General features: G+C 36.1%; 1 protein-coding gene across 9 annotated transcripts in view; it reads right to left on the bottom strand.

The window, feature by feature from the left end:
- Positions 1 to 19,445, bottom strand: part of LOC137239645 (cGMP-dependent protein kinase 1) — a 48,937-nt gene extending 29,492 nt beyond the window's left edge. The window contains exons 1-3 of one of the 9 annotated variants that reach the window (XM_067765186.1): positions 19,227 to 19,445; positions 18,766 to 18,947; positions 14,581 to 14,771 (exon numbers count right to left, since the gene is read on the bottom strand). In XM_067765186.1, coding sequence (XP_067621287.1) covers positions 14,581 to 14,688 — 108 coding nt within the window. In that variant the 5' untranslated portion in view covers positions 14,689 to 14,771; positions 18,766 to 18,947; positions 19,227 to 19,445. Of the gene's footprint in view, positions 1 to 14,580; positions 14,772 to 14,849; positions 14,963 to 18,179; positions 18,240 to 18,765 lie in introns of those variants that run through there. The other 8 variants (XM_067765180.1, XM_067765187.1, XM_067765183.1 and 5 more) reach the window with 8 other exon arrangements.
- Between the last annotated feature and the right edge of the window lie 757 nt (positions 19,446 to 20,202).

Below are 20,202 nucleotides of genomic sequence, written 5' to 3' on the forward strand. Positions count from 1 at the left end.
TACGACGACCGTTGGCCGTCTGCCCTCCTACCGCCGTTAAGCTGCTGCATCCGTCACGCCGCTGCTACGACGACCGCTGGTCGTCTGCCATCCTACCGCCGTTAAGCCGCTGCATCCGTCCCGCCGCTGCTACGACGACCGGTGGTCATTCGCCGTTCTACCGCCGTTAAGCTGCGGCATCCGGCACGCCGCTGCTACGACGACCGTTGGCCGTCTGCCACCCTACCGCCGTTAATCCGTGGCATCAGTCCCGACGCTGCTACAGTAGCCACTGGCCGCTTGCCATCCTACCGCCGTTAAGCCGCGGCATCCGTCCCGCCGCTGCTACACCAGCCACTGGCCGCTTGCCATCCTACGCCGTTAAGCCGCTGCTTCTATCCCGCCGCTGCTTCCGTACCGCCGTACCAGTCCGTCCGTTACCCGACCGTTCAACCGGCCTACCGAATCTCCTCTACTACAACGACAGTTAGCCGCCGCTCCGCCCCCTCTCCATCTTGCGCGGGACGCTGCTGCCCGCATAATATCTCCAGCCGTGTGTGCGTGTGTTCGTAACACATAAATATCGTGTATTTATTCAGTAGGGGTTTGTGGGACCTTTACTCGACTCTGGATTGACTGAGCGTTACCCCAGCCTTAGACAAAACCCACCTCATAAGCGGTTTCATGTTCCAGTCTTACGTAACCAATCAATTCAGAATTGGGTTCTCTCAAAATAACAAGATGAGGTTCTTTTACCTCTGCGAACTTTCGATTTATCCATGATGAGAGGTTTCCCATGCTTATCTTTAATTTTAAAATCTTGCAAAAGAGCGGTTCCCAATGCTGATGCTACTCTGTCAGGCACACCAAATCTGTCACATACCAAGGCAAAGTTAAAACAATAGTATCTCTCTGTGTATTGTGAACTTGTGCTTCTATCCATATCTTCTTGAACCGGTGGCGGTGCGTATGTTGAATCATCGGGATCTTGGTATGTTGGCATTGATGACATAGACGTTGCTCCTTGCTCTTCAGTTTCCATCATAAATGCATCCATTGTTAATCTTCTCTGATTATGTTGATCGTGTATGAACTCTTTGAGGAGTTCGGGAACCCAGCCGCATGCACATGGAGCTGCCTTCAAATCGCATTTACATGTTCCAATGTAAAAAATTGTTTCCAGAGATTTTGCATACTCTGTAAATTGTTGGGTGTTGTTTTTCTCTTAATTTGCTCTTGATACTTGTCAAGCAATTTATTCAATTTATTAAATACACTTTTTTTCAGCATTATTTCCATACCAAGTTTTTCCCAAATTCCAATCAACTTATCTTGTACTTGAATAGTGAATGATTTATGGGAAAACTTTTTTTGTTCTGTTTTAGCACGTTCTCTTAAGTAAAAATAATATCTCAAGATATGCAGATGGGTTGGTAAATTAAGTTCAATTAAATCAGTAGACACACCAAAAACAGTAACATCATGCTTGGGTATATGACTCATTGGGTTTTCGATAGTTGTTGATGTAGTTGCTTCATCTTGCGGTGTAGAGGATGGTGGATTCATTGCAAACTTTTTGATTTGGAATGGTCACTTCACTTATTATTTTTTTTGAAATATTTTGTTATCTGAAATTAGCACTTCACACTTTGAGTTCTTCACAACGACTTAATGCATTCACAAAAACTGTTGCGTTATATATGGCCTACGAGACGAGGTAATAAGAATGAAATCGTAATTTCAATTCTACCTGCTGTGTCTTGTGGTGGCTTAAAAAAAACAACACAAGCAATTTTACGATCTGCAATTGTGTCACAGTGATACCTTCATTTTTTAAAACGGTTGAATAAAAAACCCACACAACTATGTTTACGACATGCAAATGCATCACAGTGATACCTTGGTTTTAAAAGGGTTGTAAAAACGCTAATTTCTAATAATTTTTTTTTATTTCTTTTCTATTACTAAGTTAAATTTATTTTTTCCTTTACATATGTTCTGACTAAATAAATTTCTAAAGAGAAAAATAAACTCCAAAAAGAAAAAACATAGGCATTTCGCTGATTTTTTCATGTAAAGTGCAAAACCGGCGATTTTTTTAAATGTTTGTATGGTGAACCCCCAGGGGGGTTCCAAGGGGTGTGTCACTGGCATCGGTGGGTCGGGCCTCCAAAGTTAGTGGGGGTCGGTCATACATTTGGACTCGATTGGAGCACTCTAAATGGGTCGAAGCGGGATTTTTCAAAATTTGCCCCTACCCAAAAGTTCGACCCAAATTGGGGGGCACCAGAATTCGTTTTAGAGGTATGGTTCCTTCAGCAAAGTTTCTTATTTTGATCCGTAGAATATGATTTTCACAGAGCAATGGGCGATTTTTTTGGCTCCCCACAAATCGACCCGGCCTACTCTACAACCAACCGGTATCCAATCAAAGTCAATATACTCTGTGAGCTCTGCTCAACTCATTATATATGGCTCTATATATATATTATATATAGCTCTGATGGAAATGATTTTTAAAGGAAATCTTCTATGATATATTATAATACATATTACCGAGTTTCACGTATATACTTCCTAAAATAAGGGAGAAATTGCCAAACATCTTTCTATCTGAACGATCGGTTGTATGGGATATATACTATATTTAGCTCCGATCGGAATGATTTTTACAGGAAATCTTCTACGATATATTATAATATATATTACCGAGTTTCACGTTTATACTCCCTAAATCAAGGGAGAAATTGCCACAAATATTTCTATCTCATCGATCGGTTGTATGGGATATATACTGTACATAGCTCCGATCAAAGTGATTTTTTCAGAAAATCTTCTATGATATATTATAATATTTATTACAGAGTTTCAAGTTTATACTTTCTAAATTAAGGGAGAAATTGCCAAAAATCTTTCTATCTGAACGATCTGTTGTGTGGGATATATACTGTATATAGCTCCGATCAAAGTGATTTTTTCAGAAAATCTTCTATGATATATTATAATATATATTACATAGTTTCACGTTTATACTTTGTAAATTAAGGGAAAAATGGTCAAATATCTTTCTATCTGAATGATCGGTTGTATGGGATTTAACTATATATAGCTCCGATAAAAGTGATTTGTTCAGGATACATTTTATGATATATTAGAATATATATCACCGAGTTTCACGTTTATACTTTCCAAATTGCTGCAGGAATGACCAAAATCGTCTTATCTGAACGATCGGTTGTATGGGAGATATATGTTAAAGTGGTCCGATCCTACCGTATCCGACAAATGTCTAATATAATACAAAAATACATCCTTGTGCCAAATTTCATTGAGATATCTCCAAATTTGAGGGACTAGTTTGCGTTCAAACAGACAGACGGACGGACAGACGGACATGGCTATATCAACTCAGTTCGTCGCCCTGATCAATTCGATATACTTAATGGTGAGTCTATCTTCTATATTTCTCAACGTTACAAACATCGGACCAAAGTTAATATACCATTTCATGTTCATGAAAGGTATAAAAAATAAGAAAGTGCAACAACTCAGCAATCACAAACTGTGTAAATACAACAAAACAAATAAATAGCTCATAATATCATATTGACATGGGCATGTACACACAAACAAGCGATAGTCAGAAGGCAATCAATTTTTTATCACATTTCTGTCAATTTTATGAATACGCGTAAATATGTATGTTTGTAACAAACTGAGGCCCATTAGGGTGGTTATTATACATAAAAAAATGATTTTTCCTCAGGAAACAGTTAAGGGAAGTAGCAAATTTTTATTTTGAATCTTCATAGAATAATCTAAGTGATGGAGGAGGGTATTTTTTCAAAAGCTTAATGTAAGCCGCACAGTTTAAGTTGACTGATGACTGCAGCGTTTTCAAAGCAGAAGTTGCCGCGATTAAGGATGCGATGGATGAAATGCTATCTAGTGTTACTACGGTTAGGGACTTTGGCATCTAGCCAAGCGGCTACAAGGCCTTGAGTTCAACTATAGTGCGATCGAGGGTGGTCTCGGTACATTTGCACCAGATGAAGCTGGCTGCAGGAATTTAGGGACTTCGTTGGTCACTACAATCTTTACAATTTAAAGAATGCTACGAAAAATGTCAGTTGTATTTGCAAGAATCCTAAAAAAGGGGGAGTGGGCAGTTTTTGCTACTTATTTTTCGTTCCCCACCGTATATGAAAGTTCCATTCAGCCTTTTCTCGACTAGACCTGAAAAAAATCCGGTCTTTTACTAATTTTTCTCTAGTCCAAACAACAATAACAATCGTAACCGTGACAGCTATCGGATTTATGAAAGCTTTACTCTGTGGAGTTATGACCGTTTGTCACTGTGGCCGTAACCTTAATTGCAATCGTAATTGTAATTGTAATCGTAATAATAACAGTAATCATAATCGTCGCTGTAGGCGTAACCATTATCGGAACTGTAATCGTCAACGTAACCGTAGCGTTTATCGTAATCGTTAGTGTAACCATCATCGTCACTGTTATCATAGCCGTAATCGTAACTGTGTACTTAACCGTAATCATAGGCATAATCCAAATCGTAACCATAATCGGAACTGTATACTTAAACGTAATCCTTATCATAATCGCCGCGTAATCATAATCGTAGCCATAAGGCATAATCGCAATTGTAGCCATAATCGTATAAATAACTGTAATCCTCATCCTAATCATGGGCTCAATCGTAGCCAAAATAATAACCGTAATCGTAGCCAAAATATTGACTGTAATCGTAACCTTAATCGTAGGCGTTAATAAAAACTTTACGGGAATGCTTATCGTAATCAACCGTAGCCATAATCGTAACCATAATCTTTAATAAATACTTTACGGTAATCTTTATCGTAATCAACCGAGGCCATAATTTTAACCGTAATCGTAACCGCAATACTTACTTTAATAACAACCGTAACCATTACAACCTCTCTAATCGTCATCGGGAAACTGTCATCGTAGCCCTAATTATAACCGTAGCCGTGACCGTAAGCTTAACTACAATCGTTAGTGTTGCTGTAATTTTCACCATAACCTTAGTCATAGCCGTTACTAAAACATTTGCTTTAGCTGTAATCTCAGCGTAATCGAAATCGTAACTGTTACTGTAGCTGCAATCGTAATCGTTGCCGTAAATATCACTGTAACTGTAAATCATAACCGATAACATATTCGAATTTAGTAGAAAGTCGGGCAACGTTTTAGGTCACCTGCACTTACAACATTATTCCACCCACTACTCATTTGCTATACGTATTTGTTATAACCTCGAGCCGAGAAAGGTTGAAAGTTGTACCAGTAACGAAACTGCGCTCAGTATGAAAAATGTTTTATATGGTAATTTCGGCGGATAATAAAACGTTTTTCAACTGAGTGCAGCATCGTGGCGCTTACAAACCTTTTCGTCCAAAGGATATAAATGATGTGAGTGTAATTACGTGGCAAGTGCAAGTGACTTACAACGTTGCTTTACTAACCACTGAGCGTAACTTAATGTCAGAAAAATGATGGAATCTGAAAAACTTTTGGACCACATGAAACGCGACAAGGATTCTAACGATAATTTTGCAAAAAATTAGTTCTGAAAATATTAGCGCTTACAACGCTTTTCGAGCCACCCATTCTGTAACATCATTGATTATACTGTTCTTGATATGTGAAAGAAATACCGAAATGTTTGCTGATCATTCCTACACTTAAACATTAACAATCGTAATAAAATTTTCTTCTGGAAAAAAATTCATTTTTCTCGCTTGCAACGTTTTTGCAGCTATTCATAATTTTTTTATATATACCAAATAATAGTAGCGTAGCAGCCGAGTATTGACATTTTTTAAATGCTTTATTTATTTTATTGTTATTTTATTACCACGCTGATAAGGATGACGATATGAAGATGAATTTCGTATTTAGCCTCAAGGCCAACCGATCGAAGTTTAACATAAAATTTTTTAAAGCGTTTATTTTTGTCTTCAACATAGATCTGTTGCCGTTGTAAAAATATGAACCTACTTATCTGATAGGCTTGTTATGATTGAACAGCTTAGTATTATATAAATTTGTGTTCGTTCTGAAAAAACTGATTGATAGCTAATCAAATAAACCTTTTAACATTCGATTTTATTAATGTAATAAAAAATTAGATTATGTTTTGTTGTGGGCATTTTTGAGGAATTTATATCATCGCACAAAATCCATATAAAGGAATTTTGTGTAAATAACACGATCGAAGGAATGGTTTGATTTAATTAATATTGTGGCGAATATTAACAATTTCCATACATCAAAGCTAGCAGATGGGGTAGAAAGCATACATACATGTAAACAACAGCTAACAGCACAAAAAAAAAACACCCATACATGTGATAAATAACTATGAGACACAGAAACGAAAAATAAATAGGAAACTGAAAAGAAAGAAACATTTACTGGCATATTGCGATGAACCATTTCGAAAACCGCCAACGTAATCATCATCAGGCAATTTTGTAATGTTATCAAAGGTTTCACCGGGATTCGAACCGTGAATCACATGGTGAAACCGCAGTAGCCTTTAACCACTAGGCCATCCTGCTGGTATTTGTTTTCATGCTTAATTCTGGTTTTCTCATTTCTACACTAACAACACAATTGAGACATTTTGTCTCTATATTGATTTGTGTGCCATGTAGATTTGTTTTTTTAAAGTTCTTCTTCGTTGCGAATGAGAAGCTTTGTCAACTCGGGCTCAGTTGTACATATTTATGTATGTTTGTTTAATGGTGTGTTCAGTTTATACTTATATTTAAGAATTCATGAGCTTAACACCGGCTTATAATAAATTAAAAGGCTACTGCAGTTTCACCATGTGATTCACGGTGCGAATCCCGGTGAAACCTTTGATAACATTACAAAATTGCCTGATGATGATTACGTTGGAGGTTTTCGAAATGGTCCAACGCAATATGCCAGTAAATGTTTCTTTCTTTTCAGTTTCTCTTAGAAAAAACATAATAATTGAAATTCAATTATTATAAGCCGGTGTTAAGCTCATGAATTCTTAAATATAAATAGGAAACTATTGGAGAAGACTGTTTATGAAAAGTCTAGACATTCAGAGAGTTACGCGACTGAGGCAATCTGAAAGTATGAAAGTGGCGCAGTCCAAGTGATAGTCAATCAGTTGGGTTTTAACACGCTATAAGTGATGTACGCGAAAATATTAAATTGTAAAGGTCTACTACCATACTAGTGCTGTTAGTAGAAAGCATTTTCATATAAAGAACATTTGCGATTATTTATTCAACAGTTCAGCGGTGCAATCTATAACAAAAGCCGCAGAATAATCGAGAATACTTTAAATTCGCAATAATTTTTACTATTTAAACGTGCATTATACTGTTTTGAAAATTATTGTATGCTTGAAATGACAAAAAACTTTCTCAAAGATTGCATTTTATGTTTAACCACAAAAAGTAATTCGGCTCTCCACGGATAACGTTTCCAAGAACAAAAAGGGCATACTCAGTAAAACAAGCTTATATTTGAATTTTTTTTAGTTAATTTCAGTGATTAATTGTTACTTTGAAATGTGTTATCACGATCACATGGATTTTTGGTGTGATTTATTGCATGCGCTTTTATTAAAATTTTTATTTTGCAACTAGCAAATCTCTCGTCTACTCTAATAAAATTTACATAATAGGGTGATTCGCTTAGTATTGCAAGGTGCACGGATTGCACGGATTATTTAAATCCTACGACATAATATTGTAAAAAATTTAGTGCAATTCCGCTTATCTGCAACCTTCTACTAACGTTCGGATCACTAAACTGTTGAATAAATAACTCCACTATTCAATAATGCAAAATAGCCTTTATTAAAGTACTTCACAATAACACTCTTGTCTACTGCTCAACAGATACCGTGCTTAAATCAAACTAATTCGTCGTGCCTCAGCTGCTACTGCTTTTATACTTTTTGGTTTCCTCGTTGACATATTTTTACGCGTTTCTATTTCTGGAATTTGCTACCAGCTATAACATAACTACAGATGCACCTTATAGCTTCTCACATGCGCGTGGATATGTGAGTGATACTTCCACAGATAATTGCCTACATTTGGGAGCATCTAAGATAAGATATATGCATGTGTTTTTACGTCTCTCTCCGCTGCGTGTACGTACATATGAGTAGACATAATGATTGATTCGTTTATGTAGATACAAGTGAATGCCTGCTTTATTGTTGTTGTGGCTTCATTTACTTAGCATCAGACTAGTGATGTGAGTATCACTTAGTATCACTAATATTCGTCACTGTGAGAACATTCCTTAACCAGTAATCAACGTCAAAAAGTTGGAAAACAAAAAAACTAAATACGATGAGAAATTATAACAACCAATTACTGAATCGTTTTGTGACAAAATGAGAGGATTGAGAGGAATAGCTGTAAAACAGGGTTGTGTTTTCATTTCCTACAATACGTTGCACGAAAATATATATAGGCTTGAGCGTAGCATTAAATGCACGTAGTGATTTTACAATACGTGCAATGTATGCCTTGTTTTTCCTCAAAATTTAAGCCCGAAAAATAATACTGCATCGAAATCGTATATTTTTCGGGCTATCCAGCATCAATTTTAGATCACTTCTGGACTGTTTAGGGATAATTTGGAATCACTCGAGACTTCTTTTCACTCATCACTTGAGTGCTTTCAGATCACTTCGGGATTATTTTAGGTACTATTGTGATCAATTTAAGAACATGGTAGGAAACATTTGGGGACTATTTGCAAGACCCCACAAAAACTGGATGTGTCCATAATATAACCAGGGCAGTCCCCGTTTAACTCACACAAATAGACAACATTAGTTAATTCTTTCAATTTCTATAAAAAAAACAAAAGCAAATATCCACAATTTGTTTGAAGACCAAATAGGAAAACGCCAATATGGTACTAGGACTTTCGTTAAAAAACCACCGTATTCTTTTCGAACGCTTAAAATTTCATAGGACCTAGCTTAATTGCTACCTCAAGACCTGGTAACTTTGCTGCCCTAATAGCTGAAGCTTTGAAGCTGAACCATTTCTTCCTGCAGCTCGCACTTCCCACATCTGCTATTGCTGACGAGGTATAACTTATAAGCATGTGACTCTAGTAGGCAGTGTCCAGTTAATATGCCCACCGTGAGCTTTTAGTCTTGTCTCTGTAGAGATATGAGAAACTTTATTTATGCAACATCGTAGGATTTTCACCTGACCTTAGAAGTTTTGCAGCCCCGCGCTATCCAACTGTTATCGACATATTATTGGTTTATTATTGACGAGTTATCGGTTTGTTATCGATTACAACAGTTCTAGAGGAGTTGTAGATTTATCATCGTCGAACTGTCGTAGTGTTATCAGTATATTATCGAAAACTATCGACTTGTTATAAAATCTTAACAATCTATTATGAAAAAAATTCGAAATCGAAGGATATAGACTTGTTATTGAAAAATTTCGATTTTTATCGAAAAAAGATCGATTCCTAATCGAAAAAATCGATTTTTCGTCAAAAAAATATCAAACAATCGATTTGTGTTCATATAGAAAATATTGATTTGATATGAAATTTGTCTTTTTGGTATAGAAAATTTATAGAAAACAAATCGAATTGTAACTGAAAAGTAGTCCATAAAAAATCCATATTTTTTCGATAACAAAGCAATAGCTTTTCTTTAGCATAACATAAAAACCTTTCCATAAACAATAGCTATTTTTTCGTTAACAAATCGAGAATTTACGATAACAAAGCGATATTTTTTTCGATAGTAAATCGACAACTAGTGGCTAATGGTTTCGGGTACCGTTATTTATGATCTCTGCTCTCTTTAATCTTAAAGACCATAGTCATGTCAATCTGATGAATTTAGCTGAGGTAAGAACTGATTAAATTTTGTTATTTTTACTGCTCAAATTTAAATCTAAATAACCAATTTCATATCTCAATCTACAATGGCAATTGTTGCCACACCGCTATCAAGATAAGGTTAAGAATAATTATCTAATATAAATGAAGGTGTGTATTATATGTGATAGCAACGTCATCGGGCGAATAATAATTGGTTTAATTTGGACAATAAATCAGATATCATATCTAAGTTTACCTGTACTAAGTATAAATAAGTCTGTATCAGCATTTGTAGTAATGTACATAAATCGAACTCATCAAAGAGCTAAGCGTGAGCTCCCATAAATGAAGAAAAATGTTTGTTGGGTTTTAAGAGCACAGACAAATAACTGATTGATCAGCACTAGTGTTTTATACTGATACGTTTATCTTATAATTATTGTTCAAACATTTAGTAGATATTGCCGATATAGTACACAGCAAGAAGTTTAATATGGAAAATTGTAAAAGTATTTGGAAAACTTGAAGTAGAAAATTATATTGAATTAGTGTACCCGGCAGACTTTGTCCTGCCCGAAAATTGGTTTGCATACATTTAAGAAGTGAATCTCGCTCCCTTATTGTATTTATCTCCTTCCCGCTCCCGCTACCACTCCCAATCCCACTACCACCACCACTCCCACAACCTCTCAACCTTCCACTCCACACCACTGCTACTCCCACTCCTACTCACTCCCAGTCACTCACCCTCACATTTTTCTTCGGGATAACTAGTGCCAATTGAGAGCACAAATGCCGAATTTTAATGCGAATTTAAGAAAATTTTCCTTTCCGTTCGACTTCTTGTTTTTTTTTAAGTAGATACCTCTCTTCTCTCTTCGCTTTACAATAACACTCACATGCACCTCACATTCTTTTTTAAGGCTGTGAAATATTTCTCTTCGCGCCACTTGTCATTTTCGGCGTTGTGGATCTGTATGAAGTCAAGAGCGGTCAATTATAAAGGCATTTTTTCCTTGCACATAAAGGTGTTCATATATAAGCGGTCACAAGGCAAATTTTCGGTGCGATATTGGGACCTTGGCGGCCACCGTGGTGTGATGGAAGCGTGCTCCGCCTACCACACCGTATGCCCTGGGTTCAAACCCCGGGCAAAGCAACATCAAAATTTTAACAATAAGGTTTTTCAATTAGAAGAAAATTTTTCTAAGCGGGGTCACCCCTCGGCAGAGTCTGGTAAGCGCTCCGAGTGTATTTCTGCCATGAAAAGCTCTCAGTGAAAACGCATCTGCCTTGCAGATGCCGTTCGGAGTCGGCATAAAACATGTAGGTCCCGTCCGGCCAATTTGTAGGGAAAATCAAGAGGAGCACGACGCAAATTGGAAGAGAAGCTCGGTCTTAGATCTCTTCGGAGGTTATCGCGCCGTACATTTATTTTTTTTATTTTATTTTATTTCGACCTTTTAAAAAGCGCTAGTTCAGGACACTGGTGCAATCACGACGCGTATTTATTTTTATAAGAAGACAATCAAGCAGCTTAGTGTATATTTTTATGCTGATCCTGGTACCGGAGTGAGGTCTGCCAACGTTAAACTGGCGAAGGTGATATAACTTCGGCTCAATGTGCCGATTGTAGAAAGGGAGGGCCCTTAGTTAAAAGTTCATCAAATAACAAGACTCAGATGAAAACTTTGATTACAGATGCCAACCGTAAATTTCATATCATGACGGGGACAAACATTTTATTTTTTTTCCTAATTTAACATGAAGTGAGTAGCAAAATATAAAGGTTGCCTCATGTGATGATCTCAAGCGTGATGTATATTTTCTACAACAAAACAACATAGGTATTATAATTATTTCTCTTAAGCCAGGTGTCACAAAAACTGAGTGACGTTTCCTCTGCGACGGTAATGTCGGTCTTTGAATTCATGATAACCTCTAAAAGCCTAGCATCGGAACCTTACTTAAAACCATCTGGATATTCTACTTATAGACCTAACCGATGGGAGTTAGTACAAAAGGAGCCCCTCAAGTAGGCACTGCTATATTTTGCTGTGTAAACGTATTTACTCACTTAGCTTAATTTATTTATTTACTCACGGTATGGAGGAATTCAGAATGTAAGCGTAAGGTAAGTGTAAGCGTAAAGGTAGTCTTCGGAAGTGGTATGAAAACAAGTATAAGGAAAGGAAAGATTAGACCTCAAAATCGCAGCCGGAGTCGAAGCCGGATGGGTTGTTATCAATTAGTTACTAAACAACTAACGTTTGTTTTTCGATTATTTATCGGTTTGTGGGCGTGTTATACATTTCTTATCGACGTGCTATCGGTTTGTTTTTGGTGTGTTACCGACAACGTATAACAAAAATTTAATACTAAAAATGAAATTATTGTTATAAAATTATTATTTTCCTTCCTACGTGCTTCGATGCTTCCGCATCCAGTTCAAAGAGTGTAGATTTTATTCAAAAGAAGGTAACTAGCTATCGATTATCGAGCAATCGATTTTTTATTGAAAATTTATCGGTTTATTTTACCAAAGTTATCGATTTTTACTGATTATACATAAAAATTATAGACATGTTACCAATGCGAATGTTATCAATATTTCGTTAACAAATTATGAATTCGTTAGCGAAGTACCTTAAAACTTTTAATCGGCGTATTATCGATTGTCATCGATTTTTTTAAGTTGTCAGTTTTTTATCAAAAACGTATGAAAAATTATATATTTTTCAATGAAATATTTATATGTTATTTCAAAAATATAGATTAACTATCGAAATCTTACCAATTAGTTAGTGTTATCGGGGTGTTTGCGACGACTCATCGATTTGTTATGAAACAGGTACCGATAAAATATCAATATAAAATCGATATGTAACTCGTCAATAACAAATTTATATAATTCGATATCGGCAATAAGCAGATAATAAAATATTAAATTGTCGATTTCGCTTGCTACCAATCGGCTTGTTATGAATTTATTATCGAAAAGTTATCGGCTGTTTATTTATATATAGCTATCGATATAATATAAAAAAGTTATGTTATCGAAAATATTTCGATCAGCGAGTGAAAATAAATAATATCAAAAAGTCATCGATTTTATTAAAAAAATGTATTAATTTGTTATCGGAGTGCCATCAATTTGTTATCAGCCTGCTTTCGATTTGTTATCGAAAACGTATCGAATAGTTTGAATGTTGCATCTGGAAACAGGCTTGCAGCTCCTATATTTACATACGCTTTGTCTGCACATGCTCTATATCGCCCACTGCTTTAGCCTATCAAATGACAGACTCCCGCTTATTCTAGCAGAGGAGATTTCGAACCTAGGGATTTCTTGGATAACAACTTGGAAAGAACTTGCTAACACCGTCAATCTACCCTTCATTACGCAATTGCCATCAGCTAATATACAGTCCTTCACTTCCTCGCTATTAGAACGCTTAGCTGAGTATAATACAAATAGGTTCCTCAAAATGGCTCCGAAGTCTACTACACACGACCTTTCCCCGGCCTTTGTGCCGTTGGAGAGTATCTATTTCACTGATGATTACAGTGCATATGCAGCCAGGCTGATTCTCCGGGCACGTGGAGGTTTGCTGAATCTAAACGCAAGAATCTATAAAAACATATCCAGACCAATTCTAAATATTCTCGCGGAATTTTGTTCTCGCGGATTTTTTTATTCCCGCGGAAAAATTCCTCCAATTCTTTTCTCCTAGGGAGAAGAATAATTGTGGAATAGGAATTTCGAATTTTCGAAGTCAGCTGTTTTGTCAATTGAAATTTCGTTGCGCATTTCTTATTTTGTTTAAAAAATTGTAAAGTTTAATTATTGTTTCCAATTTGTTTGAAATTAAGAAATAAGGTATAAACAATGCACATTATTGCATTTCATGTGGTATTCACTGAAATGAGTAATGAATTGGTGCCACAGCAACATCAACAGAGGAGCATAAAAAGAAGACCGGCGGATAACACAAATCCGCCGGAGTTGCCTGCATTCATTCTGCAAAGCAATTTTCTGGCGGCCAAGTCGAGTTGAATTCGATTTTCGTCATATGCCAAAATCTATTTAAGCCTTCTTAAAAAATCCTTGCGCAATTTCTGGATGGCTGCATCAAATATGCGAAGAGCTCTTCCGTTGCTAATGATATATTTTTCGACTTAAAATAAAGAATATTGTGGTTGTTGTTGTCGTTGTATTAACAGTGAGAATATTGTGGTAGAATGTAAATACATAATTTAGCACAAATTTGTACAAATAAGTGTTCTTTCTTAAAATTACCAATTTCCTTTTACTATTTTGATGCATTCCCTTTAATTTAACTAGTGATAAAACTCCTATGAAATGGCAGAAAAATCTCCCTCTCCCTCACATTCATAATACCTACTTTTCTCCCATAACCGGTTTCCGCTTTTTCGAACATTGTTCAGAATAGGAGGAAAGGGAGAAGTGAAAAAACTCACAAGGAATTTTTATTTAGAATAAGAGGAATGGGAGAAGGGAAAAAACTCGCACGGAATTTTCGTTTAGAATTGGGCTGATCAACTCTTCTTTGCAAAGTATGTAACTCGCAGGAGCCAGAAGACGTTTTTCACTAAACGTTGACATTCGGTTTGTATAGCTGTTTCTTTTTTTCTTCTTCTTCTTAGTTAATTTTAGTTTATTCGTATAGAACTTACCACCGTATTTGATTCATTATTGAGCAACGTTTCTTTATTTGTATCCTCTGCTGGCGTAAAACTTGCTTTTGTGCGATTCAAAGCGCGTAAGCGTGGAAAGCAAGCCATTGTTGTTGCACTGTATATCTTATGTGTTGTTGTAACTTTCTAAAGGAATCAAATATATCATTTCACTTAGTTTTTTGCTTGCACTTAAAACGAAAAACAAAAAATAAAAATTAACAAAGTGAATAAAGAAACACGTCAACTTGCGCCACGCCACATTTTACCTTATCTTCAAATTATTTTATATTTATGAGTCAAGGCGAAACCAGATGTCACTTATTATTAGCTTTTCATACATTTAATTGCTTGCTTTGTAGTTTTAGCTTAGAGCTACACTTAATACTGCTTTAATTCATGCAATAAGGTTAAAGTATTATTGCTTAATTAGCACCATTGTTTTATTTCATATGAAATCTGCAAAATGTATTATTGTCACCTTTTTTAATTTACTTTTCACACCTAAGGAACACTCGTTAACTCCTCTGTTTTCATTTTATTTGTTAATAAATATTTATTTATTTTTTTAATAATGAAACATATGTATATACATGCTGGTCTTTCCATACAAAACGAAATGTATCAGTGTCATCTTATTCAAAATTGTTAAGAAGAAAATCAAATTCAAAAATGTTGTTTCAGCCATTTTGGTCAAATGCTAGCGTGATCGACTACCATACTAAAAGTCCTTGCTTCAATAAAAGTTTTCTCAGGTCTGTTTTTTTTTTATTAGAAAAAAAGTGTTTCTAAGCGGTGTCGGCTCTCGAATGTGGTTATGCAAACACCCCGATTATATTTTTTTTGTGAACAGCATTTCACCGAATTCATTTAACGAAAACCATCAGATGCTCAGCGGAGTCGGCGATTTGTAGGAAAAATAAAAATTTTTTGTTAACATTTTTTTTTTTATCCCGTACCCAAGGCGAATTCAGTACCAGGTGTTGTATCCCAACAGCTGATTGCTTCTTCTTGATTATTTTCCATACAGCCCTTTGTACAAAAAATTTATTATTCAGCACGGCGAATTAGTTAAATTCGCTTTGCCACCACCTGGTATGGATTCACCTTGATCCGTACCCAAGGTGAATTTATACAAGGTGATGGCAAAGCGAAACAACCAGCTCGCTTTGCAGAACAATGTCAAGCCAAAAGAAAATTTTCATTGCAATCGATGAGTTGATATTGTAACGAATATTAACAGCACTAAGGGATACTATCATCTCTAAGCCGATGCTAAGCAGTGACTTATATGCACATCAATAGATCAATCATTATGTCTACACATATGTACGTACACGCATCGGAGAAGAGACGCACAAACACATGCAGATATCTTATCTGAGATGCTCCCAAAAGTATGCAATTATAATTGTGGAAGTGTCGCTCAGAAATACACGCGCATATGAGAAGCTATACGCGTGCATCTGTAGTTATAATTATATGGCAGTAACTAAGTAAATTCTGGAAAAGCCTAGAAGTATGCCAACGAGAAATCACAGAGTATAAAAGCGCCAACAGTAGAGGCGCGACGATCAGTTCGATTTAAGCAAGCTATTGGTTGTGAAGTACTTTAATAAAGGCGATTTTGCATTATTGAATATTGGAGTTATTTATTCAACAGTTTAGTGATACGAACGTTAGTACAAGGTTGCAAATAAGAGGAATTGCAGTAAATTCGTTAAAATATATTGTTGTAAAAGAAGAAGCAATCAGCTGTTGGGATAACAACACCTGCTACTGAACTCGGCTTGCCCCTACCTATTTCGTGCAGCTGTCTAAGGATTGTTATTGGAGCAGTTGACTTAACAGAGAATTCGGTTAGACATTGTTGTTGTATAAATGATACAGACATTTCCCAAAGGTTTTGGTTGCGTCCCGCTAATTTGTAGGAAACATTTAAAAAGAGGTGTACAGCGCACATTGGAAGAGAAGCTCGGCCCTAAAATCTGTTCGAAGGTTATCGCGCTTTACTTTTATTTTTGTACTTATTGAAGGTACTTGGGCCCAAGCATTGTTTTCAGTTTCTTTAAAATCGGTTCTCCGCAATTGAGGTTACTGCTCGAGAATAAGCCTCTTCTGGGACGTTTTCCACCACATCTTATAGGCATCGATTTTTTGTTGTTCGGCCTACAGATTCCAGATCCCGTTTTCCCGTTATCCAATTTAGATCCTTCTATGGACCAGCCACGATGGTGTGATGGTAGCGTGCTCCGCCTATCACACCGTATGCCCTGGGTTCAACTCCCGGGCAAAGCAACATCAAAATTTTAGAAATAAGGTTTTTCAATTAGAAAAAAATTTTTCTAAGCGGGGTCGCCCCTCGGCGGTGTTTGGCAAGCGCTCCGGGTGTATTTCTGCCATGAAAAGCTCTCAGTGAAAACTCATCTGCCTTGCAGATGCCGTTCTGAGTCGGCATAAAACATGTAGGTCCCGTCCGGCCAATTTGTAGGGAAAATCAAGAGGAGCACGACGCAAATTGGAAGAGAAGCTCCGCCTTAGATCTCTTCGGAGGTTATCGCGCCTTAAATTTATTTTTTTTATTTTTATGGACCAGACTATGAAGTTAGGGTCAGTACACGGATTCCTTGCTTTCCAAAGACTACTGTCTACAATGGACACTTCAAAATTCTCTATAGAAATCATGTAGCTGCAATACGAAAAGTCATATGAAATTTTTCATGTTTCCGCTCTTGAGGGAGGTATTCGTGAGGCACAAAATGCATCACACCCATTATGCCAATATAAACAAGTCGTTGCAGTTCTTTGCCCTTTGTCGGTCATGGGCCACAAAAGGATGCATATGAGACTATTGGTTTCGTAGCAGTATTAAATATCCAGTATGCCATATTAAGAGCTAGTCGCCATGTTTTTCCATTGAGTCGGGTACAGGCGTATAAGGCACTTGTTGCTTTGTTGAAGATAGCATCTAGATGAGTATTCCACGTGAGGGTTTTGTCCAGTGTAACCCTTAAATATTTGTCTTACTTTGGTGCCACCCAGGGATGGTTCTGGCATGGGTAGTTTTTTTTTCTCCGTGTGGCGGCAGTTTTGTTAGGACTCATAGCCCATAGGTATCACAACGGCACTGGGCTTTTTGCGTGCGATTGGATATTGTTGCCTCATGGATACCTTGGATGCAGATTTCTAAGTCATCGGCATACTCTTGCATGTCAAATAAAATGGATTTCAGTTACTGAAAAAGGTCATCTATACTATGGTGCACAAATAAGAAGAGAGTTCATTCCCTTGAGGTCATCGCCCAGTAACCACAATTGACTTAGTTATCCCTCCTAGCTTCAGACCGATTGTTCCTTCTCTTAAACATGTATGGTAGTACCCAGCGAGAGTCAATTGTTATTTATCGAAAAGTTATCTATATATTATGAAAAGAGTTATCATTTAGTGATTAAAATATTATCGATTTTTTGTCAGCATGTTATTAATTTTTCATCGAAAGGCTTTCGATTTGTTGTCGAAAAAATGCATTTATGAGCGGCATGTGTTAACACACAACAAAAGTCAATAAGTCAAATATATAACTACTTGGTACGATTTACCTCCGAGGATTAAGGTCGTGCTGCTTTGGAAATTTTCGTCTTGCTCCTTTTTAATTTTCTCTGCAAAAAAGAGGCATGGGACAAATGAGTTCCCGATTTCTTAATGACGAGTTATCGGTTCTTCGAAAAGTTGTCGATTTATTGTCTCAAAGGTATCGTCAATATAAAAAAAAGTTGTAGAGAAGTTATCGATGTTTTTATCAAAAAGTTTTCGATATTGTTTCGAAAAGCTATCGATTTATTTTAGAAAAGTTATCATAAATTTATCGACATGCTGTCAAAAAATTACTTAAAAGAGATCGAATTTTTATCGAATTGTTACCACTTTATTTTCGACATGTTATCGAGTTGGTATTGGAAAGCTATTAATTTGTTATCGAGAAGCTTTGAAGCGTTGTAAACTTTTTATAAAAAAGTTATCGATTGTTATTGGCTTCAATAAAATCGATAACACATCACGTCCATAAAAAAACCAATAAGAAGCCAATGACTAGGCGATAATATGTCGATTATAAATCGGCGATAACAAATCGATATGCATAACCATCCGATAACAAAACCATAACTTGTCAATATCTGTTGTTACCGTTGGAAAGACGACGAAGCTTTTCTCAAAAAGCACGAAATTATTTGCTGCGGGTAAAGTTACACCTGTTAGGGCTTAACCCCGATGCCTGGATGTACATAACATACAAAATATAATATATTCGATTCGGGTCATTAATTGGTTTGAGATAGAATGCCCCATTTGTTTGTGCTGTCTTTTATCTGTTTGCGATAATGTGGTAAATAAAATTTGTTTAAATTTAAGTTTCTTATCACTCTGCTATATATCTAGGTATATGTGTGTGAGTGTATGGTTATTCACTTTTTACGCGTAATGGCGTCATATTGGATTTGTCTAAATTATGAATAATTAGAGTTTCTTTCGCTTTACTTTGATGCTGTCGAAGTAAAGCTGAGCTTTTGTAGTCCAAAACACAGAAGATATTTTCACGTAAAGCAGTAGATATTTATTTATAAAATTGTCAAGAAATGTGAAATTACCGAACCAATCACATTAAAACACGTTTGATAAAACACCTCCAACAACCATCACAAAAATTTCTATTATTTCGGCTAAATTGTTAAGAGTTAAGTTTGCTTCGTTATCAACCACAACCCGATACAATATTTTTTAGTTGTTGTTGTCGCTTAAAACACCTTCACGCGGTTAGGGTCTCTATCCCTCCTCACGTATAGAGTCTGATAACTCGACTAATTTAATATAGCCATTTTTAATTAGCAATTTGCACAAAATGAGTAAGAACAAAGGTGAGAGAATGAGCGCAAACCCTATAAACACGTATTCAAAGGCTTGACAATTATAATAAAATGTTGAGTGGGTGAGTTAAATTTTAATTCTGATTGCTACTAGTATGTATGTGAGTGTGCTTTTTGCAGTTAGGTGGTGCGGTAATTTTAGGAAGGGTGTAAAGGTATTTCTCAGTTCTGTACGACTAAGAAAGCACGGAAGCAATTTACTGCGCTCATACCATTTTCTGATAAGAATAAACGCGCAGGTATATGAAACACATATATGCTTACGTACTTATATGTATGTAAATATACGCACATGCCTAGAAATGTTAATAACCCTTTAAGTAACCGCCACGCTGCACTATGGAAAATAAAGGCCTGTTTCTGATTAAAAATCAATAACTTTTTTGTTTCTCAATATTATGTTCTAAAATTTTGCACATATATAGAATAGGGTATATGGCTTCAAATGGAATATAATTTATTATGCCTTAATTTAAAACCATACCTTAAAAGGTAAAAGAAATTCAAAGTTATTTAAAATATCCAATATTTATTTTTTAACCATGAATACTATTATTTTATGCCTACAAAAACCAAATATCAAATACTACATCAAAATACAAGTCACTTTGAATAATAACAAGTAATGAGGGGAATGTCTTCGGCTGTGCCCAAGACTTGATACCTTTCATGAATGGGGCTGAACAATAATCTTTTCCCG

Source organism: Eurosta solidaginis, chromosome 2 (assembly GCF_040869045.1).
Source record: "Eurosta solidaginis isolate ZX-2024a chromosome 2, ASM4086904v1, whole genome shotgun sequence".
NCBI lineage: Eukaryota > Metazoa > Arthropoda > Insecta > Diptera > Tephritidae > Eurosta > Eurosta solidaginis.